The sequence below is a fragment of the Barbus barbus genome, assembly GCF_936440315.1.
Source record: "Barbus barbus genome assembly, chromosome: 10".
Lineage (NCBI taxonomy): Eukaryota > Metazoa > Chordata > Actinopteri > Cypriniformes > Cyprinidae > Barbus > Barbus barbus.
The window spans coordinates 137,501-151,343 of NC_136738.1; the positions used below are offsets into that span (position 1 = coordinate 137,501).

Genomic DNA, 13,843 nt, shown 5'->3' on the forward strand with positions numbered 1-13,843 from the left:
ATGACAAATTTGAAAGCAGAGACTGTTTCACGCTAAAAGTAACAATTATTTATTGTGATTGCTGGACGGGAGGCGCTACAAATCAAAAGTAAGTTTGTTCTGTGTGTGAAGACGCTGCAGGCAGTGGTGTAGTGCAAATTATTAAAAAACCTGATTTCCCATGTGCAGGGAGTATTGTAATATTGTAATTACGGTGATTATGAGATACCACCTTGTAAAAAGCATTCATGTCCTTGTAGATCTTGTAATTACAATTTGTAAACCGGGACTTCTCTGAGAGCTACAAACCGATCACCTCAGATTCATTAGGCGCTATGTGCGATGGTTCTGAGTCCAAGGGTGTGAACAACTCCAAGCAGAACGTCACGTGTTGTCTTCTCAAAATTACAGTAATCACAGCATGGTGTGAATGAATAAGAACCGCTGACTAAACAATGTCTGTTCATCAAAACCTGTTTCCATGCTCATCCATGCATAGAATAGACTGACACTAGCAAACGCACCAGCAAAGAAGCGCTTATTAAATATCTCTTTTTCAGTTAATGATTTCGTCTGATGCAGAAAATGAATTTAAATCATCTTCAGCTGTTTGTCTGTCTGTTTGTAGGCGAGCTGGTATAGAATGACAGATGTGTGACCAATCGACATCTGAGCTGACACAGCCTGCTCTGCTCATGAACTGAGGTATCACACACACACACACACACACACACACACACACACACACACGCACACACACACACACACACACATGTTGGTTTTTGTGGTTTATGGGGACTCTCCATAGGCGTAATGGTTTTTATACTGAACAAACTGTGTGTGCTATTGCCCTACACCAACCCTACACCTAAACGTAGCCCTCACAGGAGACTGTGCATTTCTACTTTCCCCCAAAAAACCTCACTCTGTATGATTTATAAGCATTTTGAAAAGTGGGGACATGGAGCAATGTCCTGAAAAGTGACCTTCACCTTGTAATACCTGTGTCATTATACAAATTTATGTCCTCATTTGTCACAAAAACGCGCAGACACTCACTTACACACACACACACACACACACACACACACACACTCACACATCTGTTCTAGGTGTGTTCCCTGAACTATACCTTAGGATGTTGCTTAATATACCTCCTTACGTGCGAGGTTACCAGGCGCTGTCCATGGTGGTGGTGCTGAATTGGTTGATATCAATGGCTCGAGAATAGATTATTCATTCTATGCATGCATGGTAGGGGTGGGGGAAAATTCAATTCTTAGATGCATCGCGATGCTGACGTGGACGATTCTGAATCGATTCACAAATGTCAAAAATCGATTTTCTATTTCTGAATGTTAATTGATAACGTGATGTTGACGGAATGTAAAAGGCATGTTATGGCTCCGACAAGGTTTGTTCCGTCCTCCATGTGTTGCCAACTCACACCAGACGCGTTAAGGCCCTTTCACACGGGACGCAGCGAGCGGTGGAAGCACTGTGCAGTTGCAGGCGGTGTTTCAGAAACACAAGCATTGAGCAGAGTGGCTGCGTCGGAGCCGTAACGCTGACGAGTGCCGTGTAAAAAGGGGATAACAGATGCATGATGGCGGCTTGTGAAATCAGACCAGAACCGTCTGCGTTGGAACGTATGGAAGCACTTTAGCTTCTATGAAGTTGAACGGGGAAAGACCCTGGACAAGAGCCACAATATAGGCAAGTTGTGTCAAGCCAAACTAAAATATTTTGGAAACATAACAAATATGAGAAACCATATTACAGAATATGCTTAAGTCTGTATTAATTTACTACAAGTATGCTGCTACAGGCACAGGTTTCATCTCCCGTTGGTTCTTTGTAACCTTGCTGTTGACCAAATAACTTCCATTTGTTTTATTAATAAAAGATTTTAAAGGGAATTCATAGTGGGTCATTCCAGATAGTTTGCTTTAATAGTCAGAAAATCTGTATTAAAACAAAAGATGCATCGATAATCATTTTATCATGGCATCGCAGCTTTCTGAATGGTATCGTGAGGTGCCGAGATTCCCACCCCTGATGCACGAGCTGCTTCACTGCATTATGTGAGAAAGAAGTGTTGATTTTAAATAAAGACACAGAACTCTTTCCTGTTAGAACGCAATGAACTTGCTGAAACTTTTACTTTCGCTTTGCAAAATACATCATTTCAGGGAAGAAAACCAAGAAAGAAAAACATATGCCCAGAGCACCTCCCAGTGGTCACCACATAAAATACAAGGGGGAACAAGCCTACACCGGACACTGCTTAATAATTTAACAGCTTTTAACAGAAGAGAAAAATAAAATAAACCACCTTGGACATACACAAGTCCAACAGAGAACATTGTGGTAAGAGTGCTTTCCAACAAGAAGCACTTCAGAAAGTTGAAATTGCATTTATCAGGACTCATGGGATCTTAAAAAAATTATCCAAATTGCAAACTAAATCTAACCCAGGATATTTTATATAATTTTGATATGTGTGCACGAACCTGCAACCTCATGCCCAAACGTAGCCTATATATCACTAACTGGCACTATGCCTTCACTGGCCTTTGAATGGGTCATTTATATTATCATAACATATTTTCCATAGTGTCTTCATTTACTCCACAACCAGGTTTGATTGCCCAGCAGAAGCATCACATATTGCATCACATATAAATCACTGATTTCTGTTATTAGATGACGTACTCAATAAAAACTCAACAGGAGAAACATAATCAGCAGCTATTATTGCGGAGAGAAAGAGAGAAAGAGGAGAGCCACCAACAGCTGCATTTGTCTTGATAAAATCAAACCAAACAAGATCTGAAAGCTGCTGAATTTGCTGCCGTAACAGCGTTCCCCCCCTCCTAAAGTTTTAGTGCACATATACACAATATGGCTCCACGGACGGTGCCATCTTTGATTTTGCACAACAGTTATCTTCTTATAGAGTGAGATGTAAAGAACTGTGAACTGTGAAAAGTGATAAGGTAAGCTAAGAGTGGTCCAGACCAACCTTACGAAAGTATGACTTACAGAAGGTATACTTAACTAAGAACATTTCGGGAAACACATATTAACGATAAGGTACAAGTTAAGGCCCAACTTAAGAACTACGTACCTTTAGAAGATTTCGTGAAACGCATCCCTGGTACCTCAGCAGCAACACTAAATCTGAACATTAGTACAGTGTTGGGCGTGATGTGAAATCTCAGTATCGTAGGGAGCATCTCTCTTGCTTCACGGAGCTGTGGTGAGCGGTGCACTAATAGCGTGAGCATATAATGCTAGTCACAGGAAAAAACAATCCTTCTGTAAAATATACAGTGCACTCAGAAAGTATTCAGGCCCCTTCATTTCTTCACATTCTGTTATTGTTGCAGACTTATTCATCGGTCTGCACTCCATACTCCATCATGACAGCACAAAAAAAGAAAAGTGAAATAGACCATTTTCTCTGACACTTGAAATTTAGCACAGGTGCATCCCATTTCTCTGGATCATCTTCGAGATGCTTCTACACTTTAATTACAGTTTTAACTTGGTCTTTCTAAATGGGGCTGTTTTACATGTTTGGTACAGTTTTAGCATCAATATAACTATACATGGACATATAATCTGCAACTGATTGTTCTTAATTGAAGTGAAGGTTTTGTAGGGTTTTTTTTTTATATGTAGATTTGGGTTCTCCAAGTTTTGTTATGATTAATTGGGTTAATATAAGGGTCTTAGGAAACACATCTGGTTGGTGTCTGTCTGGCGTACATGACCTTAAACCAGCTGTACTACACTGGCCACTGATGAGTTGATTTGAGTTGGTCCTAATAAGGCCATGACTGTAACCTGCAGGATTTCTGTCTGTCTGTCTCAGGTAGTGGTGATGGCGACAGATAGAGGTATAGTGGAAGACTGGCTCTCCGAATTCAAGGTGAGTCAAGCCGCATCTGCTGTTAAAGGGTTATTTTTCCCAAAAATGTAAATTATGTCATTAATTACTCATCTTCATATCGTTCCAAACCCGTACAACCTTCGTTCATCTTCGGAACACAAATTAAGATATTTTTGATGGAATCTGAGAGCTCTCTGACTTTCTATCTCGGGGAGAAGAATTGTTGTTATTGTTTTGTTTTCGCACAAAGAAGTATTCTCGTAGCATTGTAAATTTATGGTTGAACCCCTGATGTCACATGGACTATTTTACAGACGTCCTTGCTACGTTTCTGGACCTGGGAACATTTCAGTTGCATTGCTTTCTACGGAGGGTCAGAGAGCTCTCAGATTTGATCAAAAATATCTTAATTTGTGTTCCGAAGATTAACGAAGGTTTTATGGGTTTGGAACGACATGAGAGTAATTAATGACATCATTTTTATTTTTGGAACTAACCCTTTAATATGAAATAGGCTATGAGCCTTTTATGCATCCACTGTGGGGGAAAACAACTTCTGTACACTTCCATACACTGGAGAAAAACATGGATTATCATATGTTTAGTTCAAATTTCTTAAGAGAGAAGTATTATTTTTCCTACTTATGCCCAAAATAGGACTGAGTGCGCATTACTGAGCCCTGAACACATGTAATGTGTGTTTCATTCATGCTGGCAGCTGGAGGGTGTCCTCGCGCAGAAACTCCACATATGATTCACAGAAGTAACAGAACTCACAATGCTCCAGGAAATCCCTAATATGGGCAAAGGCATCGCCATCACTGTAACTGATCTTGTAAGATGCTGCGCTGCTTTGGTCTATTGCTGGCTCACAAAATAGAATGTAGCTGTTGTCTCGCTTTGCTGGAAAAAGTAGTTAGCTACTGGAAAAGCTACATCATTTTATTATGTAGTTACGTTAGTAGCATCGTTACTTGTAGCTAGCTTCTCAACACTGGTGTGTTTCAAGCACTTCTTTCTTTATTTAAGAGCACAGAACATTGAGCCTATTGCAGTTTATTCAAAAGTTATTGAACAGTTCTTTAAATTACTTTGTTATTAACACACTTTTTTAAAAGATGCTCTATACGGGTCTGTACTCTCACAGGCATTGTCTGAAACGCAGCTGTCTGGTTACGCTGGAGTCCTCCATCAGAAGAATACACTGGTGCCGGCCCTCTACAGCGTCATCCAGGACCCTGACAGTGAGGTGAGAAGAACGACCGGCGGCTCAGAGATAAACAACAGTGAAGCCTCTGTGCTCCTCATCATCTGTGGTCTGTGTTCACAGCTGCTGGAGCCGGTGTGCCATCAGCTGTTCGAGCTGTACCGCAGCTCCGAGGACTGTCTGCACCGCTTCACGCTGCAGTTCCTCCCCGAGCTGCTGTGGGTTTACCTGCGCAGAGACGGATACAGCAGCAGCTGCATCGAGGCTCTTCTGCTGGGCATTTACAACCTGGTGTGTATTCAGCCCATTCATGTGTTTTCAGTAATCATACACATACGCACGGCCTGAATATGTATAATTTAAATATGTTCACAATATAAATTAGTGCTGTCAATCGATTAAAAAATTTAATTGCGTTAATCACAGTCCTGGACTGTGATTAATCACAAATTTAAAATACTAGGACTTACCTGTAAATGTGTTGAAATAAAGGAATGCATGACAAACTAGTTTAAGGAAAGAGAGCCTTTCACATCTCCGCCAGGTATGAGACATAATCCTTATTATTCTGTTTTAATCCAGCCATTATCAGCCTTTATACCGGCAATAAAACCTTTACCAAGCCACATCGCTTCAATCCCAGTACACATTTACCCAACTATCAAAAGTATTTTTAAATAAATACAACAAAACATTTTCTTGCAACCTTACATGAAGTATTATGATAAAATGCATTATGATGAAGAATTGGAGCTGTTCTGCAGGTGCATTAGAGCTAAAATTAGCATCATGCTACATAAGACAATTTATGAGATTAATAGTGCACTTTTACTCAGAACTCACTTTAAACCACCATCGAGTGTTTGCAGTAACTTCCTTTTGCGATCACGTGTATACTTTGGGTGGCCGTGGTACATTATAAAAGTAGCCCAAAAAAAACGCAACCCAAAATAGCCCAATTGTGCGGGGAAACTGCAACCTTGGCAACACTGGTTCGCTGTACCCTTACACTCGCTCTCTCTCTCTCTCTCTCTCTCTCTCGGACACACTCGCTCTCTCTCGCTCTCTCTCTCTCTCTCTCTCTCTCTCTCGGACACACTCGCTCTCTCTCTCTCGCTCTCTCTCGCTCTCTCTCTCTCGGACACACTCGCTCTCTCTCTCTCTCTCTCTCTCTCTCTCTCTCGGACACACTCGCTCTCTCTCGCTCTCTCTCGGACACACTCACTCTCTCTCTCTCTCTCTCTCTCTCTCTCTCTCTCTCGGACACACTCGCTCTCTCTCTCTCGCTCTCTCTCGCTCTCTCTCTCTCGGACACACTCGCTCTCTCTCTCCGCGTTCACTTCACTTTTGTTGAGCCCGGCGCCTCATAATCACACAATCCCTGCGTCCCAATGTGCATACTATACACTTTATCAGCCCTAAATAGTATTGAAAATTACTAATATCACATAGAATTTAGGATGGATAGTAGACTCCTTTATCCCCATTGGCATTCCAGGCAGTGCGCTCCATTGGCTGGAGTCTTGTGTTAGGGTTAGGCAGCGATTTATTTCAGTCAACAAGCACAGATACAGTTTCCAGAGGTGTTCCCCAAGGCTCAGTTCTTGGGCCACTTCTCTTTTTAATCTGTATGCTACACGTAGGTGAGATTATTCAGGAGCATGATTTACATTTCCATCCATATGTAGATGATGCACAAATCTACATTACCTCCCGTTGTCTTTATGCCATATTCTTCCATAAACAGCTGTATTCATAGTCTTATGAAATGGATGACATCTAACTTTTTGAAACTAAATCCTGACAAAACTAAGTTAGTTGGCCCCAAACATCTTGTATCTACTTTGGTTAGGCCCTCACCAACTGTCTGAAATTTGGGAGTGACATTTGACTCTTTGCTCAGTCTTATAGCCCATATTAACCAGGTCATGTCCTCATTTTGTCAACTCCATGTTTCGTGTCTTTGGTCCTCCCTTAGTTGTAAAGAGACTGAGCAGCTTTGAAGAGAGCCCTGACAATACTGTGTGAGAGATGGAGGCAGTAGATGAAACCATTACCTGACTGCTGTTGGTGGATCCAGCGTTAAATCTCTTACATTCAGCTGATTTGCCCGTCTCTGGTTACTCATGGCCGAGTGATCTCCAGATGGTGTGGCACGTCCAGATGTTACATCCATGCCTCTTATGCACCGTTCAGCTGCAATTTTTGTTTCATCTTCTAAAGTACTAATTTCCTTCCCTTATTTTCCCACTGCACACTTGTTTTCTCCTCATCTCCTAAAATAAAAGCCCTACTCTTCATTTAAAAGCACTTTAAATTTAGGGGTAACCCAAGATGATTCAGTGTTTCTCTAATAATAAATCTTGGGCTACCCATACATTTAAGCGAGGTTTTCTTATTACTGAATGTGAAGCAGGTGGCTGGGAAAGAAATGGCCAACCAGGAGTAAACTAGAAACGAATCAGTTTATGATTCATGTGTTCAGATTTGGATACTGGGCACTCAGAATCTCCAGAACTAGTCAGAGATCTCAAATGACATTCCTATGACCAGAAACTGGTTAGGAATGTAATGTGAGAGCATATCAAATGAATGCATGAAGGTGTTGGTGTAGTGGTGTTTTTGCCTTTAATTTAATAGGACAGTGTACAGAGGACAGGAAGCAAAGTGGGAGAGAAAGGGGGATAGGATCGGGAAAGGTCCACAAGCCAGGACTCGAACGAGCCGGGACGGCCGAAGTGCAACAGCGCTGTATGTCGGTGCACTGCCCATGAGACTATCAGCGCCGTGTGTACTGTTCTCTTTATACGTTTTGCTTTCCTAGCGTGTAATATAAATAAACAGCAAGCCAAACTCTGTTCAAGAGCCAGGATATGAGCACCTTGCTCCTTTAATAGTCCAATGTGTGATTTACACAATCAAACTCTGCGGCCATTGAACAGAGTAAAACTGTAAATGAAATGAAAGAAATATAGAAAATTAATTATCAAAACTGTAACAAACATATCAGTTTAACAAGTAAAATGTATACAGATACATTGCTAACTCAGAAGAAGCAAGATATGAGCATTCTCAATGCAGGGCACTAGTGCAATTTGTGATCGGCAATCTTGATTGATTATATCACCTTTAAACTGAACATACTCTTCTACAATATAAACTGGACAGATTAATCATTTAAATGAACTTACAGCCACTGCTTTCAACAGGGTTTAGAAGGAGGAGGATTCATTTAAATGTGTCACAAACATGTCAGGAGTTTGCTGCTTCCTGTTAGCTAATGTGCGTCCGCTCGCGGAAACCCGTCTAAATAAGAGTCCTCACATAAGAACTTACACAATAACGGCAGGCAAGAATAAACTTATACAGAACATTAAAGTATCACAAAAATATAATATTGGTAAGTGCAAATGTCTATCATAAATTGTACACAGCCTCTAACAGAGGCAGAACACCGTGAGAGCATGTTTTTGTGAACATGAGAGAGACCTTACCTTACCTATAGAAAACTCTAAATTTGAAACATTCTTTCTAGACTAATCATTGTTTGAAATGGCTGAGGGGTGCTGATATGATTGACATTTTAACCCTGTCGCTTCTATGCATCATTTAACAGTATTATGTAATATCTAGCAAATCTTAACCACCTGATTGTCTAAAACAGTAAACTGTATTTTTGCCCAGCTCCGTATTAAACGTTTGATGTATACAGCACTTCCTGCTTTACTCTCAGACATACATGCACTCTTATATGGTGATATATACTTCAGTGGGTATTAAAAGTCTACACACCACTGTTACATTGGTAGCTTTAAAAAAAAAATGCATCTGTTGGTAATTTAATGTACTATTGATACCAACAAATTTCATGTAACAAACAAATAGAAACTTTTAAGGAAAAAAAAAGTACTTAAGATTATCTGATTTTGTCTGTTATTGTTTATTTTCCAGGAAATCGTGGATAAAGATGGAAACAGCAAGCTGTTATCGTTCATGATCCCGTCCCTGTCCAAGCCATCCATATATCATGAGGTAAAGAACAGCTCACATTTACACCTCCTTCTTCTCTTCACACCGCAGTCACATCCAAAACATCTACTGTATTATATTGCTGTATTACATACTACATTTCACTGCAAAATTGCAAATGGCAGACACACTGTAAAACACAAGTTTCATTCGGGGAGGCCGGTGTCCTGACATCATGTGTATTTACAAAGCAGTATTTATGAGTACTGTGAACTTATTTCATTTGAGCCCACTGAAGAAAAGCATGACAGCACATGAAACACTAGTAGATCTCCTGCATATTAATCCTGTGCTAAAATACATTAGATAACACATCCGTTCAACATTTACTCTTATTTACTGACAGTTTGAATTCACATAGCATTTCTTCTAAGTGCAATGAATTTTCAGCCATGTTTGTGTGAAATGAGCTTGTTTCTTTGACGAAACTGGACAGACATAGGAACGCTGGGTATCATTCGATTCTGTTTGGCTCAAGGAATCTAAGAAGTCTCATGAGTTTAAAGGCATTTGGTAACATTAATTAGTGCATTAGTTATCATGAACTAACAGTGAGCAAGATATGTATACAGTATCACTAAATATTTGTCAATGTTAACTTTTATAGTTTGTTTTTTTTACGTTAATAGCTTGAATTACAACTATGCATTAACGAACTAACAATCAAGACCTCTTCACAACGTCAGTTTATGTTCTTCTATACATTTGCATTTGTTAATATTCACAATGCTCTATGGATTACTTACCATGAACTTAAAAAGAGCACTTAACACAGAGAGCATCACTTTATTAAAGTTAAAAAGCTTATTTTTGAGAAGCTCAATGTAAAATGGAAACCATCTGAACATCAGATAATGCATTTCTAATGTTTGTGGGCTCCTCACTAACATCTGTACTGAAGTATTTGTTATGCATTATTGATGACAAAACAATTATTGAGTAAATGAATAAAGCCAAATGATTGCTGACTAATAGAAAGTCTCCTGGAGTAAGGCAGAAGCGCTCAGGTCCTACTGAATCCACTCCACAGGCTCCTGTGCTTGATCTGGCACTTCAGACACATTCCCTCTGCATGAAATAAAGCCATTATCATGCTGTTCTTAAGAAGGTCAGGAGTGTAAGGTCAGCGAATGCTCAATGATATCACCTGTCCTGACATCAGATGCCTCACAGGCCAGCACTCACCTCAACAGAAGAGTCCAGATACGGATCAGTGGTCCAGGAGAAGAGAGTGGCCTCAACAGGACCGGCCATGATTCCTGTTGGGAGAAAGGCCAGTGTTTGAAATAAAAACCAAACACTGCCTTTTCCTCATTGAAGAAGAGATTTTCAACATTAATAATAGAGATAAATCGTGTTAGTAAGGCCACAAACAGCAGGAATGATGTTCAGATGGGTCCCCAATCAGTGACCATTGCTAATAAACTTGTTTAAAGGTTCCATCTATGAATGCAATGATAAGCATTTGCGGAAAGCGACAGTAAAGTGAGGTGACGTTATACTCCTCAGCCACTCAACAGCAGAAGAAAACTAGAAGTGCAAACATAATTGACTCTGATCCATTAAATGCTTGAACAGTAATGCACACTGGCTAGTAATGCGGTCACGGTGAGAAGTGCTGAGAACATTATTCCTCAATAATTCAACAGCCTGAGGTCAATTATTCCTTATGTAATATATGCACGTCGTCTATATTGTGTAACGTGTATGTTTCATGAATTAAACATCATGATTTGGAACAATAATGGAAATTTCAAAGTGCTTTTTCTCAGTTTCAGAAATATTTCAGTAAACTGCTGATCAGGACTGCAGATTTTATTGAAAAAGTGGAGAAAACTGTTTTAAAGGGCCCGTGTCAAACAGCCTGGAAAGAGACGTGAGCGTTTGGGGAGAAACAAGAGGGATTCTTGCTGATTTCTGCTGAAATACGTGAGGTCGCTTAATGAATCGGGTAGAATAGAGCACCAGAGCACAGTGTGTTGCCTTTTCCAGACTGTTACAGCAGGAAACTATAAGAACATAATCTGGAGGAACAGAACACAGGAAAGAGCTCCTGTCACAGAAATCCTGATACCAGTGTAACAATACAATGCCAAGCGTGACATTATTCTCCTGACAAATAAAAATAGAGCAGCTCATGCAGTCAAACTCAGAGATAAGGACTGTTTGCAATGCAGCCTTATTCATTTAAATGAATTGTTTAAATCCTTTTCAGTAGATGTTCTCTGAAGCAGAAGTGCTGATGCTATATTTTAGCACTGTAGCTGCCTTTCTCATCACTGTGAGGCATTAGTGGCAATCTCTTTAGAATTTGTAAAGAGTCTGACATGTAACATATTTTACTGCCTGGTTCTCTAATTCTTTTATTTTCTTCTGTTGTAGATTTTTCACTCTTCTTTTTCTCTGTTCTTGCCTTTGTTTTTATAAGATTATAATTGATGAAGCCAGAGCATGATTGAGTGAGAAGAGTAGTAATTATTGTGTAGTGAAGTCTCCCCATTAGCCACCGGACAGAGCTGTTTGCACTGGGTGTTTACTGTAAGCAGCAAAACGACTTCATGCACTTCACACACCAGAGCCAGCTGCATAAGCCTAACTAGTCTGAACTAGTCTTTAGTGAACAGCGAAATAAATTAAGTCCTCAGTGGGTAAGCGGGTGCCGGCCTATTTAAGGATTTGAAAACAAATAAAGGTATCTTAAAATCAATTCTGTATAGGATAAAAAGCCAATGAAGAGACACTGAAATCATGGTAATATGTTCACACTTACACCCGACAGAAGTCAAGCTATCACCATGTGAAGTCGTGAAATAGATGGTTGATTTAACCCACACAAAGTTGTAAGGTAAGAGATTGCAGGACTGATGCCCCTAAAAGACTGACTTAACCCAGTTCAGCTCAGTTTGGCATATCAACCATTGGTGATCTTTATGTAATGCCTGCTTTAGCAGGTGCTGGAGATCCTCAGCAGGACACGTGTTAGAGATTTCTCTCTGAGCGATGTTTGAGATGGGTGAGATGTGCGGTGCTGAGCCGCTCCAGAAACAGGGATGAAAGCCTGCTGTATAGATGTGCTAACAGTAGCATCTGTGTGGTGTCCCTAACCTCTGTTTAGTGTCGCTGTGTGTGTGTGTGTGTGTGTGTGTGTGTGTGTGTGTGTGTGTGTGTTCAGCCGTCCAGTCTGGGCTCCATGGCTTTGACTGAGGGCGCTCTCTGTCAGCACGACCTGATCAGAGTGATCTACAGCGGCCTGCACCCGCAGAGAGAGACCTTCACTGCCCAGAACAGGTCATTGTCTCGAGAACTCTGTCTTTCTCTCAGTTAAATGTTCCAAAGGAAGGATCTGTGAAATGAGTCCTCAAACTGTAGTTGATGCACACTGGCGGCCGGTGATGTCTGTGGTTGTGTGTCTGCAGGTTTGAGGTGCTGTGTTTCCTGATGCTGTGCTATAATTCACTGGTGGTCTACATGCCCTGCTCATCACACCGGGCCGTCTGCAGGATGAGCTCGCGGTGAGATCTCACCTCCGCTCTCTGAACCCACAGCCATTAGAAGCAGGCAATGCCAAGTTTATTTCTAGAGGACAATTTAAAGCATCTTAGGCTACGTTCACACTGCCATGCCTAAGTGCTCAATTCCAATTTTTGCTCAGATCTGATTTTTTTTTTGTATAGCTGTTCACATTGTTGTTTAAATGTGGCCAATATCAGATTTCCAGTGTGAACAGATCATGATTCTGAACTGACCCACATGCGCAAAAAAGAACGATACGAACAGGGTTGGCAGTTTTCACAACAAAAGCCGCCCAATTGTTTCTCAAAACTAGTCCAAAACTGGCCCAATTGCGTTTTCAGGGGGTAAATCTCGCGTTAGTGGGGTCACTTCAACCCACAGTGTTGAAAAACAACCCGCAGCAACAGAGAAAAAGTAACTCAATTCTGTGGGCAACACTAGTATCAACACAAGTTAATATTATTAACTTGGCAACACTTCCACAATGCACTGTTATTTGTGCTGTTCACAATGCCATGACAAAAACAGATCTGAGTCACATGTGAGAAAAAACATTTGGGCAGATTTGGGCAGGATCCATCTGCAGTGTGAACATAGCCTTAGAGTTGACCAAAGTGCTTTACATTGATAAAAGTATAACAGCATTCAAAACTATATTAATTTCTATAGTGCCTTAAAAGCCAAAGAAAACAGATGAGTTTTTAGCTTAGATTTAACATCAGAAACTGATTGAGCAGTTCTAACAAAGAAAGGAAGGCTATTCCACAGTTTAGGTTCAATAACAGAAAAAGCCCGTTTTAGTCTTGCCCTAGGAACCGTCAGCAGCATCTGATGGACAAAAGGCTCAACAAGTAAGTGCGTGCTGTCCATTTAAGCATTTGAAAACAAATAGAGGAATCTTAAAGGGATCCCTGGGTATTAAGACTTGTATGGTTTAATATAATGTAACTGATGTCTCTTACTGAAATATGTAGTAGAAAACCATGAATTCTTAAAAAAAATGCACATTGTTTAATACATATTTTGGACTATGGGGGCGCCATTATTCTGATGACGTAAAATGGTTGCACTGAGCTACTGCCGCTACCTGTTGCTATTTTTTACCGCAATACAACTTGGAATACACAACTGGGAAAATAAAATATTGATATGATGACCACAGCTACTGGAAGAGTTTATCAGGTGGAGATGGATGTAAGCATAGGCTCCAAATGCCC

General features: G+C 40.5%; 1 protein-coding gene across 3 annotated transcripts in view; it reads left to right on the forward strand.

Annotated features, from left to right (window-relative positions):
* Positions 1–13,843, forward strand: part of LOC306876528 (hyccin 2-like) — a 35,608-nt gene that overhangs the window by 3,332 nt on the left and 18,433 nt on the right. Inside the window, exons 2-8 of one of the 3 annotated variants that reach the window (XM_079427794.1) lie at positions 608–684; positions 3,860–3,916; positions 5,025–5,126; positions 5,208–5,375; positions 9,036–9,116; positions 12,229–12,401; positions 12,530–12,625. In XM_079427794.1, coding sequence (XP_079283920.1) covers positions 3,869–3,916; positions 5,025–5,126; positions 5,208–5,375; positions 9,036–9,116; positions 12,229–12,401; positions 12,530–12,625 — 668 coding nt within the window. In that variant the 5' untranslated portion in view covers positions 608–684; positions 3,860–3,868. The remainder of the gene's footprint in view (positions 1–607; positions 685–3,859; positions 3,917–5,024; positions 5,127–5,207; positions 5,376–9,035; positions 9,117–12,228; positions 12,402–12,529; positions 12,626–13,843) is intronic. The other 2 variants (XM_079427795.1, XM_079427796.1) reach the window with 2 other exon arrangements.